Raw genomic sequence first — 17,492 nt, 5'->3', positions numbered from 1 at the left:
TTTCTCAGCAGCTGTATTTCCCCTCCTGTGCTCTCAATGAATAAAGCTGCTTATGTATCTTAGGAACACAGGAAATGGAAAAGTGCATCAAATTCTTCTATTCCAAACCCAAAATAATCTTATCAGAAATAAAATAAAAAGGACACAGCTACACTATGACTTGGCCTAAATTATCAAACAGGAGATTAAGTATAACACTTATCCTCCATATGTTAATAGCCATGCATGTTACACAGACCCTGAAAGCTACTAAAAAAAAAAAAAAACAAACAAAAAAACCACAAAACACAAAACAAAAAAACCCACCAGGCATAGAATCAGCAGACTTCCCCCATTTCTTACTCCAGCCAGCCAGCAAAGCTGTGTTGCTAGACAGAGACAAAATGATAAATTGCGGCTGGTAATTATTATAGCTCAAGTTTTTGTCTTAAAATCCCTCCCGAATTTTCAATGCATGTCATCATTTTCTGTTGTCACTGTAAGTGAAGTCCTTTTCTTTTGAGTAATCTGTTTCAGTTTTCTCTCACGAAATCTTTTTTCTCCGCGGGTATTGTGCTATATAGACAGGTGTATTTCTCAAATGTGTTCTTTCCTAAATAATAGACAAACTGAACTTAAAAAACCAGTACCAAATCTAACCCAAATATCCCACTTGACACTGAGGAAAGAAAGACAGGTGAGAAGCAAAGGAGAGAAGAAGAGACAAAGAGAAGGGTGAAGGGACAGAGGGTACAGACTGAGTCTTATGGTATTGATGGTAGGAGGCCAGAGTTGGTGTTTCTGTGGTCTGTTGTGTACTTAGTTTGACTGGATGCAATTGCAGACGCTTGCATGTGCCCCAGAATAGTAGTTCTACTGATGATATAAATTCATGTCTTTTCATTTTTTTTCCTCAGGAGACCAGAAAATTAATATGTTCCTCTATGCTGTGATCAAGAAATTCCATGGTAGAGTCATATTTCCCGCAGATAATATCAGGTGCTCTGGAGTTTCTTGTCAACTTTCAGCTTAACTGCAAATATCTCAAGGCAGATAGGAGGTCTGAGAAGGAGCTGTTGGTGGGCTTTGTTTATTTGGTTTGGGGCTTTTTTTGTTTGTTTTTTTGGGGGTGTTGGTTGTTTGTTGGGTTTTTTTTAGACAGTGAATAGTAATGTATCCCATATAACCATCTATGACATCTATTTCCAAATGTTTCAAAGGAAAGTCTGTTAAATGATCACTGATTATGAAAGGTATGTTCCTTCTTTTTCAAATCACACCTGGATCTAATCTCTTCAGATATATGTCTCTACTGCTTATCCTGCCTTTCATGCTGTCTCTATCATTCTGCTTTATTTGAATGATAAGGTGCTAATCATTTCTATCTTAGGTCTCAAATTACAGATCCATAATGAAGCACTTAAGTATGTGGTCTGATATTTAGGGGTACTCAGTATGCAGATGTTTCATCAGGAAGGTAAAAGAAGAGGTACTGGGCAATCAAAATTTTTAAAAATTGGTTACTAGGTAGAACCAGACCTGAAAATGTTGATTGCAGGGTTATACACATTCACAAAGAGTACAAGAACAGAAACGGAGATTGCCCTGATGTGATTACCATTTAAATACATCTATTCTCTCATGTCAAGGAACAATGCACGAAATGAATGTAACAAAATGAGTTTTCATATCTTTGCTGGCTGGGTATAAAGACAGGAAACTTCATAGGAAGTCAGAAAAACAGGAATTGAAAGAAAAAAAACTGAACAAAGGTGCTTTGATGCAACTCTTCAAAAAGCAGGTCTGGCCATGGTAAGAGAGACTGCATTTAACTAAAACTTTGGGCTCTAGCCTAACTTCTTTCAATATTCCTGATTTCACAAAATAATGCCTCAGATTCCAGAAAGATGAGTATAAAATTCAAGGTAACAAGTTTATGTTTTGTTCTAAAATGCTGATTTCTGTGGTTGAAAGTAAGATATCCCCACACTTTGTCAGTGATTTAGGAGCCTGAGTTTTATTATTCACCACGTTATTTTAGCCTGGAAAGGAACTATGTGAGGCGTCAGTCATATGTGCAAATTGAAATCTCTTAGTGATCTTCTATTTCAAGTTTAATCATTCTCTATGATAACTGAAATGCATAGTACACTACCTGTTAGGATTAGTAGTGCAAAACCTTTTGGCAAACAACATACAAGGACAGCAGATGATACCATATATAGTGAATCTGAATTTCCCAATTTATGGCACCACATCAATGATGAAAAATGCTGCATATTTTCCTAACATGCATGAGAAGTACATACTATATTTCAAATAGTTAATATTCCATAAGAATTGCATAGTATATTTCCATATGAAATTTTTGCAATAATGCTGCTGCTGAACAAAGGTACTGAACACTTGAAAAATTATCAGACTACAGAGTAGCTATAATCTAGCCAAAAAAACCCCGTTACACTTAGGTTGAATTGACAAACTACAAAGTAGCTATAATCCAGCCAAAACCAGTTACACATAGCTTGAATTTCTGTTTTGTAAACTATCTCTTGCTTATGTGTAAACCAGAAAAAAGTGTAATTGCTTCATCTATTTTCTATAATAACTCGAAGGACAAGAAAGGCTTGAAAATTCTTATACGTTTTTCATTTCATATCTTGACGTAAGCGCATATAGGAGGGAACATCTATATGAAGTAGCATTCTAACACATCATGTCTGAAAGTAAACTGTGTCAATGGCTGAAGATATTTTACTACAGAGTGATTGTGGGCTGTGCTTCTATGGCAGCCCTTCATTGCATTTCCAGTTTACAGATATTTTCCTAGCTGTCAAAGCGTTACTCAGCTAGTTACTTTCTCAAAGATTAGTTTCTTTTGCAGATGGGACTGAGCAGGGTACAATGGTCTCAGAGATTCTCCACGCAGTTTACTATAGCTCCTGGCTTGCTGAGAGAGATGCTAAACAGAAGGAAAATGATCAAGTGTCTTTACATCAATTTAAATAAGGAAAAGAAGAAAAAAAAAGGGGGGGTGTGTGTAGAAAAAGCAAGTTTCTGTTTATATCCTATAAATACTTGCTCATGGTCCCAGTGCCAATAAAATGATCTAAAAAATAAATTGATAGATGATATATTCCAACTCTTCAAACATGACTAAAGTGAACTTGATCATAAACAAGGTCCTTCCTAGAACATACACACAGTAATAGGAACTTCTGGACTTCAGGAATACATGTGCCACCTCCTTTACTTCAGTGTCTGTGTGAAAAATGTAGACAGTTGTGAAAACTGCAATAGGGAAGTAGCTTTATGTCAGTTCAGAGAACTGAGTCAGCATTTCTCCTATGCAAAAGTATGAGAAGGAATCTATCCATAAAACTTGCAAATATAAATTCAACTATCTAGTGAAATTCAAGAGTTAGTAATTTCTTGCCATTAATTTGAATAAGCATATGTTAGAAGGACCAGAAAGGTTATGATTATGTTTTTTTCAAATTTAAAGAAAGGAAAGGTCGTATAACATTTGTGTCTGGGTGGGACTACAGACAGTTGAGTTTTAAATATTTTGATTTCAGATGTAAGCCTATGCATCTGAATGACTCCATGAAAAGCAAACATTGTAACTAGGATAAAGGTGTAAATGTGTATTTGTATACATTTTAGTGGAACATTTAGTTTTATTATGTATAGAGATCAGAGAAAAAAATCCAAAATCCAGAATATTTTCTTAAGAATGTCTTACCTTCATAATAAACTTTAAACCCATGAGCACTAACTGCAAAGTCACTTGTCAAGCGCAGTGAAAATACAGATTTTGTACTTGTCACAGGTGGAGGAAGATGAAATCCTGTTAACCTGAGAAACAAAAAAAGCAGAACCCATGGTTAATTGTCTGAAAAATAAAACTGTGACAGATGTCTGTTCCAAACAATATTTCATCATGGAAAGCGCAACTGACTTGAAAGTGTATAGTTTATATTACTTGAAAAAATTATTTTCATATGATAGTTTAAAGATTCAATATAAAATTTTAGCAGCCTTCATGGACACTGAACCAGGTAAGGTGTATCAGTTTGAGAAAACTGTACTTAGTAGACATGATAGTAAGATATAGAAAATGGACTTTAAAAATGGTCCAGATTATCAATTGATGGAAAAAAAAAAAAAAAAGCCCACAAACCATCAGTCAATTTACACTCGTTAGGGTTATGTTCAAGCATCTATTGTATTATTTTGCCCAGGCAAAATTGCACATATTTTACACAGGCTTCTGTTAAAGTTTGTAGTGGATGAATTGCCTGCAGTCATATGATGAAAGAAAGGGGAGCATGAGTCACTTTCATGAGAGAATTTAAGATTATTTAATCTGTGTACTCCAGCCTCAGAGAAGATATTTCTGCTTTCACCTCTACCAGGAAATCCAGAGAGCATCATTTTGAAATCACACATCCATAAAGCAAGCTCTCTTACAAGGAATTACAGGGTTACTAGGATTTTGGGTTTCTTTGGTTGGTCAGTTTTATTAAAACCGCTATGTTTGAATTTTTGTGTACCCATAGCACTGCTATGTTCTACTAATACTCAGCTCTGCACAATCTTTTAATTTGATGTACATATGATAACACTTACTTTCTCTGTTCTAGGAAAATAACCTCTTCAGGGTTCATACCAGACCAACAAACCCCAAAGTATTTACGTGTCAAAAATATCTAAAGAGCAAATCAAGTAATTTAGCTGTGTATACTCACCAGTGACACCTAGATATGCCTTTGGAGCCCGGTTGGCCATGTGTGGCAAATTCTGTTGCAGATTAGGATGATTTATTTTAATAATTATTAACATTAAATTGTTTTCATGTGTTTGTAGCCAGGCCCCATTTTTACTTCTTACTTTGAAGTTATAATTATAGAAAAATTTAGATTGGAAGGGACAGCTATGTATTAAATGAGATTCACAGAGACATTTGATTTTGCAATACATCATTACAGGATTCCAGAACACCTAATTCATAAGTTGGTCTTGTGGACATTTAGAAAAAAGATATAAACTCTGATATTTTTTTACTGGAATAAAAAGGTATATTTTTTGATTTTGCTTGATATAAGTACTGCAGACACCAATGGTGCTTAATATTGCTTTAATACATTTGCTGCTGCTTGCACTGAAATTCAGTGTCAGTCTTGTTCTGAGATGAATAAATAAGTTATGTCCTACCATTATCAGTACTTCTAGTCTTACCAGAAGGAAAGACAGAGAGTGATGACAGAATTTTAAAGGTCAGGAAATTATTTTCTAAAAAATTATTGAATTTCAATATTACATTTATTTAATGTTTTATTTATTTTTAATGTTAAAATACCTTTAGATCAGTTCTGTATAGCGTACCAGTAATTTACCATAATACTCATTTGCTGTGGGGAGCATTAAAAGTTCTATATTTTTCTCTGATGACTATTTACTTGGTGTTGTTAATAGATAGTCTATACTGGGTGTTTTACTGTTTTTTTCTTAAGCAATCTTTGGCAAAAAAACCTCCAGAATAGCCTGTCTTTTTTTCCCCAGAGAATATCCATTCATTACCCTATGCTCTTACTGAAAACACTGTTAAAGACGTTGCAATAGCCAATATATACTATTGGTTACAATCATGACAACTATGAAAGCCAAAAGATAAGATATATTACTCACAGCATAATGAGTAGAAAACTGAAAAACATGAACAGAAGTAGCAATGACACTTAAAGAGGTGTATATGCAGATCTACATACACGCAGCAAGGCATCGGTGTGTGTATCCAGAAACATATTATTTGTTTTGTCATTAGCATTTTCATGAATAATGTCATTAGAACAAGACTAGATTAAAGAATTAATATTAATATGAAAGGAGAGAATTATTTACAGAATATTTAGAAAATACTTTTTTTAATTGATTACGAGAATACATTTTTGTTCTAACAAAAAAATATAACTAAACACTTATGTCTCCCAAATGAGCATATGCATAATTGTTTGACACATCAATATCAGTGGAATTTTCCCATTACCTTATTCATAAACCAGTACGTACTTTAATTCATTGGTATCACCACTTGAAAGTAAACTCACCTGAAATAAACCCAAGGCAACAATTTTAATAAAACTTTTATCTGCAGCACCCAGCAGGTTTATTGGTATCTACTTAGCTACTCACTGATCTGAGGGAATTGTGGGCATAAACGCATAGCCAGCAGAAAAGAAATATACATTTATCCCAAATGTTTTAATCTTATGAGTGGTACACGTGCACAGCTTAGATGGATAGGGTTTTTTTTAAAAATGAACACATATGTTACTATTGTGGCAAGTGTTACAAGCTCCTCATGCAAAACAGACCATTATAAGAGCTTTCAGGGGTATGCCCTTTATCATCATTGTTATGCTGCATTTATGCAGAAAGTTTTAGTTGGTTTCTTTATTCTAGTCATTACACTTAATAGGAAAAAAAAGTGCAGAGGTTTTATTTGTGGTTTAGTAAATGCAAAATGAATTTAAAAAATCTAATATGTAATAATACAACACGCAAATATCGCTTGGTAAAATATTGCAAATTTTCTAAATGCAATGTAATGTATTTTTTTCAAACAATTGAAGTAACCTAATACTTGAGTATTATTCATTGGGTACTACAGTACATTGACCTCAGAGCTTAAGTCTCATTTGTATGTAAAAGTCTACAAAAAGTCATAAATGTTAGCTTGAATAGTTTGTCATTTAAGATGAAACATAGGAAGTACATAATAACTGCAGGAGAGAGATGTCAGCTAAGCAGCAAATTGCCTGTAAGATAATGTATGTGCATAAGTCTGATACCGCTTCTTTAGACCAGCCACACCTATTAAGAGATTACCCTGGTAAAAGCAAAACTATAGGTGGGACACTTACACAAAACAAGCAGTCATCTCCTTAAGCTGGTATCATCTGCATATTAAACAGACTTAAAATTCAAATTTCCTGTAGTAGCTGAGGGTTTTTTATCTACAGTGATTTTCTCTCTTACATTCCATTTTCATATTCCATTCCATTTGCATCAACTTTTTCAAATTTGAAATACCTAATAGAGCGATTTGAATGTCCCTCTACTGCTGTTTTAGATATTGTGAGGTATTTGAGACATAAACACAGAGATGGTACACGTGCCATTGGACCAAGATGAGACCCATGTTCTCCTGGAGAGTTAGAGGCCGGGTAGGATCACTTAGGGATTTGAGATGTGCCTGCATGTTCTGTTAAGCACTGCAGTCATCCCTCAGCAGAAAAAAATTTATACTAGGACAGGTGGCAGGTTTTGTTTGGTTTGTTTTTGGGTTGGTTTTTTTTTAGGATTTTCATTTACCCCGTCCTCATCCTCTTTCCCTTTTTGGTTTTGGAATTGGCTCTTTTAATAATCCCCCAAATCCATAAAGAAATCCCACAAGCCATTGGTATGTACTGCTGTGGTGAGAAACCATGGGAACTAAAGACGATGTCTATAGAAGTCTGAGAAGGAAATACACTTCCTTCTGTCTCAACTCTTTAAAAAATGAATTTTTGAACTATAACATTCTCCTGGCATTTTTGATTGAGATGCTGCAGCTCAGCTACGGAGTGTTATCCAACATGTGTGCTTGGCAGCACGCTTTAGTGGTTAATGTCCAGGGGTAATGGATCTCAAAGGTCTTTTCTAATCTAAATGATTCTATGATGCAACAGTAAGTACAGAGTACTATAACTACTCTGTGGTACCCTCTTCATCCTCCTGAGGAAAAACCAAGGCTATTGGGGACCCAGAAGGACATCAGAAGGGTGAGAACACCACCAGAGAAGAGACAAAAATTCTAGGAAGTTTCTGGACATTTTTAAGTATTAGCAATGGGATTTTTCATTAGTTACTTGCAGTATGAGTATTAGTAGTACTGTAAGTGAATAAGTAATAACATCTGTTATATTGAGTGTTATACCTTTATTCGTTAAGGCCTTGGAAAAATAAGACAGATCTTATTTGAGTCCTCAGATGTCTCTAAGTACTCAGGATGCAAGTGCACAAAATTTCCTGATGTACGAATAAAGTGACTAAAGTATGTCTCTTTCAAGCTGAGAAAATAGTTTTGAAGGAAGCTGTGTCAAAGTTCTCTGAATTCATCCTTATATGTTTTTTCAGTGATGGAAAAGGCCAAATGGAGTACGCAACAAAACATTGCCTTATGTCTGCAGGAATTCATTAATCAATTAAAAATTAATTAAAATATGTAAATAAATTCTAAGAAATGTTGATTGTGTTTTAATCTTTATAAAAATCTGTAGTAATATATTTTTTGGTTTATAAGTGATTGAAAATTGCATTAATATTTTATTTCAAACACACCATTTACAGTATGTGCCACTTTTCCTATGAGTTACTGTATTTTGGCACATGCTGTAAATTCACAAAATAAACGTGCATACAATAGTAAGCAATTGAATCTGTTTTCCTTTTTCACAGTGTACTTTGAAAGACTATTACTTCTAGAGTATTTATAACATATCTCTTTTTTTAAAAAATCATTTATATCATCATTTTAAAATGACAAATCATCTTAGATTTATGGTTTCCAAGCTCTTTTTCTGACTGAAAATTTCTGAAGTTTGATCAATCATTCATTTTCTGCTTCACCGTGGTCCTTGGAATAAAGCTTTACTCATATATCAAGCGCACCTTTAGCTGCATGCTGGACTTAAAACTCACAAGCCCTTAAGGAAAAACATGCTCCCAGCTGCAGGATCACATTAAAGCAATCTTTTCATAACTGCAAAGTTGAAATGATGGAAAGCAGTCTTGATTAGTCACACAAAAGTTCGTCTAGATAAATCGGTTACTTGAGATTGTGGTGTGATAAATCAGTTGACAGCATTTCCTCATTTCCTGTGTATCTTAGATAATTGCTCTTTGACAAAGCCTTGATTATCTTTTTAATTTTAAAATACATTTTTTAAAATGTATTTTAAAATTAATTTATATAAATTAATTTATTTAAAATTAATATATAAAATTAATTTATATTAAAAACCCTTTAAAATACATTTAAATATTTAAAAATATTTATTAAATTATTTATTAAAAATATTAAATGTATTTTAAAGGGGGTTTTTTATATACTTCACAGAATTCTAAGTTCTCTAAAGTCTGTTACTGATTTCCAAAGACTATACAGTTAATCTAGAATATTTCAGTTTGGATTGGATAGTATAAAAGGACATTCACCAAAAGATCTTTTAAGTGACTAGTAGTCTTTCACTTGATTTCAATAAACTTTTGATTAGCTCACAGAAATTTTACAACAGGAAGAGTTCTAGGCTAATCTGAAAGGTGTAAGAAATGTTTGTCCCTAATTTACATACAATAATGCAGAAACATAGAACATGTCAACATGTCAATTTATTATAACTTTGATTGTAAAATTAGTGTCAAAATCCATCCATTTCCACTTTTAGTTTGATCTCCAAAGAACTGTTTATTCTTAATGTCAAATGGAGAAGATGGATTCTGAAAAAGAATTGGCAAAATAAGCAAAATGCCAATCATAAAATAAAATTGGGTAAAATTAATTTTTTTATACCTTCACTGAGAATCTTCCCTATAGATAAAGCCAAACTTCGTGAAGACAGTAGAAATGTTATTGCATATTTAGCTGTTTTCAGGAAATTGAATTATCTGATATATTGAAACCACAGCTAAAATAGTTTTATAATTATAGCTGCTGCATTTATAATAGGTAACTCTTCTTTTTCTTCCACTATGAAATTTTGATCTCAGTAATAACCATGCAACTTGATAATATTCAAAGAACATTAACCTTAAAATCCATAGTACATAAACAAATGAAGCTGCATAACCAGTGGATTTCTCCCATTAAACTAAATGGAATCCTCCTACCGATAGTGTTATTTTCTGCTATTTTCTGTCCAGTAACATATTATGTACTGTTTATGCTGACTACTATTTAATACTTACCAAATAAATACAACTTAAACTTAGTAAGGTACTGCTGGGGCTTGGTCTTGTTGGACTACATGCTGATGAATTCATTATTAGCTGATGGAGCCTATCTGTGTGTTTGTGTATTCATATACACTTCTAATCATTTTCTAAGTAGCAGATGATTAGATTTATTATCTGACTAGCCTGATGTTACACTGATTCAATTTCAAATTTAGTAAGATTAGGTCTTTTGCCTGCCAAATTCTTGTTTAACATTTTCCCACTAGCTCCGATTATTGAAAAAAAAAATACGTTAAAAATAATCATAGATGCACTCAGGAGAAGGGATTGCTTATTTGCATTTCTTAAAAGATAAAAGTGTGTTCTTCTCACCTGATTTGGTACTGCATTTGTTGTGATCAGCATCTGGTTGACTGAAATAATAGGTTTCTTCAGTATTGTTTCTATGCACAGTTTTATTTTTGTCTTCTAATACTTATCAATTATTTTTTTTCTGAGGACCTCATCTCCTTGTATATGTCGTGGCATTTTCTTATTTTGAATACTGAGATACTGAAGAGAAGTTATGATTACTTAATAAAGTATGAATTTTAAATGTTCATTGTGTCCGATTCGGCATCCCAGATCCTGGCTGCCACATTAAAATTACCTGTTTCCCTATTGGCATGTTTCTGGTTACCCTCTTTCGTGACAACGCAAAATCCAGCACGCACTTCCCTTTCAGTCTGTTTTGTGGTCCTTTTTTCTTGTGTGTCTTCTATAACAATTCATCAGACATGTAAGTACCTCTTATTTCTAAACAGCAAACTAAGCATCTACCAGTAGAAAGTTCCAAAAGCACTGAAAACTAGTTAGGTAGCAGTAGCAGTTAAGCATAAAAAGTAGTCAACAGAAAAGCTAGGAAAGGCAAGGTAATAAGCTTTTAAAAATAAAGTATGCATTTCACTACTGATATATTGGATGATATCTATAAAATTAAATACATTATTTAAGTATCAGTGGTGCTTTTATGTTTATGAAGGAGTTAAGAAATTAATTGCTTTAAAAAATAAAGTTACTTACAACTGTTATCTACATATATCTTTGCTTTTGAGTAAGACCACGCACCTTTAAAGTAACATATAACATATTAACCCCATGCTTCTCCTCCTTCCCTGAAACTGAATAGTCCATATTCCACATACGAAGGCATACAGGTCATTCAGTCTGAAGTATAGCTCATGCTGCTGGATTCATATAACAAATTCCACAGCCTAATGTTTGAGATTCAGCTCTAAATGTTTTAACAAGTTTTACTCTCAATATCCACTGTAAACTAGGAAGAATGCCTCAAAAGAAAAGAGATATTTTTTTTCACTTTTGCTTTGGCTTTCCCATGCAGTTTACCAAAATTACATTAATCTTCCCAAATAATAAATAGTTTTCCTATTGAAAATATTAAAAATAAACAGGATAGTTACTGTAAAAAGATTGCCTGGGTATCCCAAAATATTCATTCCACAACACAAGATAACAGGGTAAATCAGGTTGAAAGGGACCTCAGGAGGTCCCCCTGAGGTCCCTATTCCAGCCTTTTCTCATAGCAGGGGCAGGTCTGAGGTCAGACCAGGTTGCTCAGGGCTTTATACTCTTATGTCTTGAAAATCTACAAGGATGGAGATGGTCCAGCCTCTCTGGGCAGTCAGATCTGATCCTTAATTGTCCGTGAGATATACTATGTCAGATCCAAATTATTCTATGTGGTAATAGCCTCTTTCCCTGATTTAAGTAACATACCTAAGTGATCACAAATACCACAGAAGAGAAGACCTTGCAAATCTAATATGCAATATTAACACACACTGAAATTGGAAAGTGCTCTTTTCCCAGTGAAGGAACAGGTCTAAAGAACAAGAGACCAGGATTCAGACTTGTTTTAAAAGTTCTAATCTCTATAGAGAGACAGTTATTTCTCACAGTCCTTACTTTAAATAAAATCATAGAAGCACAGCATAGTTTGGGCTGGAACTTCCCTGCAATAAGCAAGAACATCTTCAACTAGACCAGGTTGCTCAGAGCCCCGTCCCACCTGACTTGAACACAGGGATGGGGCATCTACCACCTCTCTGGGCAACCTGTGCCAATGTTTCACCACCCTCATTGTAAAAAATTTTTTTCCTTATATCTGAATCTACACTTTTAGTTTAAAAGCCTTACTAAAAAGTCTGTCCCTGTCTTACAAGCTCCTTAAAGTACTCAAAGGCTGCAATAACATCTCCCTGGAGCTTCTAGTTCAGGGGTCCTCAAACTATGGCCCATGGGCCAGATACGGCCCCCCAGGGTCCTCAATCCAGCCCCCGGTATTTACAGACCCCCCGCCCCCCCCCCGCCCCGCTGGGGGTTGGGGGGGGGGAAACCAAGCAGCCGCAGATGACTGCCTGCCACTTCATCTGCGTGCTGGCCCCCAGTTTAAAAAGTTTGAGGACCCCTTCTCTAGTTGCAGGAGAGGGGAGAAAACAAAGCTCAGAGGGCAATAGTAAGGAAATGCAGAGGTTTCCAAAGTTGAGAGACACAATGTCTAACATATCAGCTGTTCAGCTGATAGGAGAGTAGCTAATCCAAGAGAAGATCATGTATGCTCCAAAGAAATTCTGATGAATTGGAAGCACAATCACTTATGCGGCAATCTAGCCACTACTCACACTTATTAATGAACTTTGGAGGGAGAAACAACGACTTCACTTTGTATTTCTGTCTTTTTGCAGATATAACTATTTTTCCTGCATTATATTAGAAAGTAAAATAGACTGGAATAATTTAAATTGCAATATATTCCTTTTTAATCCTTCCTACTTAATTTTTTTTTCTTTGATTCAGTATATATTTTCCTATAGTACTCAAATAATCAAGCATCATGCTCTTTTTGCTAGTGTTCTGCTATACTTTATTAGAAAAAACCCTATTTTAATTTAAAGAAAAGCTATTAATTCTTCCACAATAATAGAAAGAATTCTATGACATTTAAAAGTGGCAAATTAAAACTGATGATGTTCAATTACCTTGCTGAACTAGTTCTTTTATTAATCCAAGAATTTAGAAGAATTCAGAAAGGGGTTGAATGTGTAACCAATAAGGAAATTCAGAGTTTAGCAGTATATCACTGAAAGAATTTCTAGTTTTAGGAGGGATATGAAAATCTCACGATTCAAGAAACCAATCAGTTTCTAGGCAGCGAGTTAAACTGAGGCTCTGCAATGTGCATGTTCCATGTGTGCATTGGGTGCAGGTGTCAAGGCTTTGCTAGCAGAGGAGGCTCTGTGAGGAGAGGCCAGGGACTGCCCTGTGGTGGACACAGCTGGTTCCAGCCAGCTCCACAACAGACTGCACGACACAGCTGAGTCCATCAGCAAAGCTGGTGGCACCTCTGTGAAAATGTATTTAAGAAGTGGCAAAATGCTGCACAAGCCGTGAGGGGTGAGGAAAAAAAATGTGTGAAAAAACAGACCTGTGAACACTGAGGTTGGAGAAGGAAGAGGAGGAGGTGCTCCAGGCAGTGTAGCAGATATTCCCCTGCAGCCCATGGAGATCCATGCCAAAGCATACATCCACACTAGCCTGTGGATGACCCCACACAAGAACAGGTGGATATCCCCTGAAGTAATTGTAGCCCTTTGAGAGGACCCACACTGAAGCAGCCCATGAAGGACCCAAGCTGGAGTAGGGAAAAGTGTGATGAGAAAGGAGCAGCAGAGAGAAGCTGTTACGGACCAACCACAACCCCACGTTCCCCACCTGCCCTGTGCTGCTCAGAGAGGGGCAAGGCAGAGGAGATAATCAGGAGTCAAGTTGAACCTGAGGAGAAAACAGTGGGGTTGGGGGGAAGGTGCTTTAGTTTTTGTCTTTGTTTCTCACCATCCAACTCTCTCTTTAATTGGCCATTAATTAAATTAATTTTCCCCAAATTGAATCTGGTTTGCCTGTGACAGTAATTGTTAAGCGGTCTCTGTACCTTTATCTTGACCAAGAAGATTTTTAATTTTATTTTCTCTTGCTGTCCTGCTGTTGAGGGGGAGTGACAGAGTGGCTGGGTGGGCGTCTGGCAGCCAGCCAAGGTCAGCCCACCACATTCTCTAATGTTCTTTCTTACACCAGTTCAGAACAAACATTTTTGAAATCTGAAAAGTGTATTGGAAAAGGAAAACACTGCTCTGCTGCTTAAGAGTCAATTAAGCCTGAATCTAATTACTGTTTAAGTTTTGGGTGTGCATGTGCATATGCACAGGTACATGTTGAGAAATTAAAGGTGTTGAATTGCAGCTAGGAGTATTGCAAGCTTGATCTGCACCATCCTGGTAAAATTCAACTGATGTTTGGTCTTCCAATTTTACTTCCAAGGAAGCAGTTACTTACCCATTGAATTAGGAAGAAAGTAAGAAATGTAAGCACTTCTTTAAAAGAATTCAAATATGAATAGGAGCAACTCCTACACTTTTTATACATCTGTTCAATCAGTTTAAAACAAGTAAACAGAATTTGTCTTAATAGCCTATAAAACAAAGCAAACAAGATTGAGCACAAGTGGCTGACTGCATTCAAGTTTTGCTCTCACTGAAAATGTTAAGTATCTTTATTCCACAATTCATTAACAAATCAGCATATGATTTATGAACTAATTTATTTTTGTCAAATGATAATTTTTCCCTGTCAAAATGCAAAACTGCTCATGCGATCTATTATTTTAAAATAATGATCATAGGTCAAGGCTGAACATTTTTAATTGAACAGCTGCTTGGAACTAAACAATAAATTACTTATCAGTTTCTGGCATGATCATTATATTCTTTACAAAGCATGTATCTAAGAAGTGCCATCATCCATTACCACTGTGAAACTTTTATTACACAACCCTCCACTTTTTTTTAGCATCAGAAATGAAACAGACTTTATAAATAATTATATTTCCTGTAACAGCCAATTTATTTTAATACATAAAAAAGCAAGAAGAACTTCAAACAGTAGTTTAAGAACAGTTCAAACAGTAAGTAAGAAGCAGGTATCTCACTACCATACAAACAGTCTTTAAAGATCTCTAGGGTGAGGATTTGCCTGCTTCTTTTATAGAAAAGCTGATCAGAACACAACATATCAAAACAATTACTTTTAGAGCATTTGAAAACATTCTACATTCCTAAAGTAACAAGATTTAAGAAATGATGAAGTAAGCAGCACATATTTTTAGCCTTTCGCAGCTAGAACATTATGACAACATAGTTTATTCTTCTCATCTTAAAGCTGGGTAAAGATGTACAGTACATTTTAGCAGACCTTGGAGCTTTCCAAACACCAAAGGAGGGGAGCCTGCTCCTTCTGATTTTTCCACAGTTCTGACACTGACTTCACACTGGTTCTAAGGATTTACACGCTTCTCTGTGAATTGGTTCATTTAAGCACTCTGATGAAGAACTAATCCATTAAAAATAAACTCAAGTCAATTCAATTAGCATATCCACAAAGGGATATGCCTGATGAGTGCCAGACCCAAAGGAAGTGCAGGGGACGATCACACAGCCAAAGTCAGAGGAATATGGGCACTGGATTTGCTTCTATAAGTGACAACAAGCTTTTAGATGAGCTCAACTATCTTTTGTAACTTTGCCTCAATGTGTGAAAATAGCACAATATGGAAAGGAGAGATGCCATATTTTGCTTATCACTGTTGCAGGTGCCAGGAACTTCCAGAACAGCTTCAACATACTAAATATTCACTGGAGGTTTGGAATTCATCCATGACCAAAATGCTTGTGACACTATCACCACACATGTTACTTCTGGTACAGTGATAAAGTTGTAGTAGCAGGGCATGTGAAGGAGGAAAAGCTATCTGCATATATTTCAGAATCTATGCTTTTAATATGAAAAACTCACTATCTTGGAATATAAAGACGTCATTGAGTAATAGCAACAAATAGAACAAATCCTATCAATTCATCAGCTAAATTAGCTGGAAAACAGACTGCAATGGTTAAACAAACAAACAAACAAACAAACAAACCCCAAACAAACAAACAAAACCCAAACAAATAAACAAAAAAATCCATTTACTTTATTTCATTCCTTTTCTTCCAGAAAATTTGCAATCTGTGTCAAAAGCAAACTACTTTTCTCACAGACCCCTGTTCACTTTAAAGGAGAAAATATAGGCAGAGTATGTGGCAGAGGGCAAGAGAGGGAAGTCCAGAGGATGCTAGAGGAAGGCGTTTCTCCTCCAGCGCTGGGTATGGCTATCTTTCTACAGAGAGGTCTGGAGCATATGGTGCTTCACAACAGAGCCTGTATCCACTGCAGTGGAGAAAAGTATGTATAAAGATTTTATTTTTGGCCACTGCAATGAGAAATTAAATTCTCAATTTCCTATATCCATTCTGAAATGCCTTGTGTGGAGGGCAAGTAGAGGTGAAGGAAAAATAGCTGCATGGGAAAAGGGATCCAGAACACAGGAAAAAAAATGGAAAAACATAGGACAACACAGACAGCCAAATAAAAAACAAAGTGAAGGTGAAGAAAGCCAGGATATAATGGAAAAGAGTTTTCATTTACAGATCTAAAACTCTGAGACAGATCTGGGCAAAAAGCTGTGACACTCGAAACACTATCCCATCAAACCATAAATAAGACCCTATTGAGATCTTTATAAAATCAGAAAAGTAAAGGGTTGTAAATTAATATATCTATAACATAAGCACAATGTATATACTACATAAGCATAAAGTATATAAACATATCATTTTCTCATAGCAGGTAAGTATTTCATTCTATATTGACCATTATATCTGAAATGCCATAACAAAATTTCTAGGCAGAAAGCAAAAAGCATTTTAAAGAAAATCATATTTCAGTGCAAAATAAAAAGTAAGGTCCCTCTTCCAAGGGAGAAAAATCTAAATTAAAATTTGGACTTAGAAAATGTAGATTTTCCTTTTGAATTTTTCTCCTTCCCCTATAATCAATGTATGTGGGGTTTTTTCCATTTCCATCCTCACAAAACAAAAAGAAAACTCCCTAGGAAGAAAAAGACTCACCACAGTATAATTACATTTCAGATTTGTTTAAAAAAGAATCAAGTATAATTTTTCAAATTAACTGACTGCTCTTATCAAACATTTCCTGTGAAATGAAAAGAAAAAAATAGCAATTATGAAAGGAATTTTTGGTTACATGAAAGACAGTGAAACATTTTAAATCTAGTTTAACATACCAGAAGGGTGTCAGGTACCTTATTCTAACTTCCACTTTCTGGAAATCTTCCCTTAACTGATCTAACAAAGGAGAAATCCTTCCAAAATTAATGTGTAAAATTAATTTAAAGATAAGTGTATCATTCCCATCGCCACTTTTTATACAGATTTATAACCCCTACAACAGAGATTCTTAGTGCCCATTGGACAGTGGATTTAATATAAACTCCATTGTAACCAGTCAGCATCTTCCCACCAATTTCCATGGGCTTTGAGTCACACCTTTGCATCCTCTACAAA

General features: G+C 35.1%; 1 protein-coding gene across 3 annotated transcripts in view; it reads right to left on the bottom strand.

Annotated features, from left to right (window-relative positions):
- The window catches only part of CSMD3 (CUB and Sushi multiple domains 3), a 725,287-nt gene that overhangs the window by 610,117 nt on the left and 97,678 nt on the right, over nt 1-17,492 (bottom strand). For all 3 annotated transcript variants that reach the window (XM_055800728.1, XM_055800729.1, XM_027777765.2), the window contains exon 3: nt 3,725-3,837. In XM_055800728.1, coding sequence (XP_055656703.1) covers nt 3,725-3,837 — 113 coding nt within the window. The remainder of the gene's footprint in view (nt 1-3,724; nt 3,838-17,492) is intronic.

This window comes from Falco peregrinus, chromosome 3, assembly GCF_023634155.1.
Source record: "Falco peregrinus isolate bFalPer1 chromosome 3, bFalPer1.pri, whole genome shotgun sequence".
Taxonomy (NCBI): Eukaryota; Metazoa; Chordata; class Aves; order Falconiformes; family Falconidae; genus Falco; species Falco peregrinus.
Note: the sequence above shows the minus strand (reverse complement) of the source record. Positions and strands in the feature narration are given on the sequence as shown.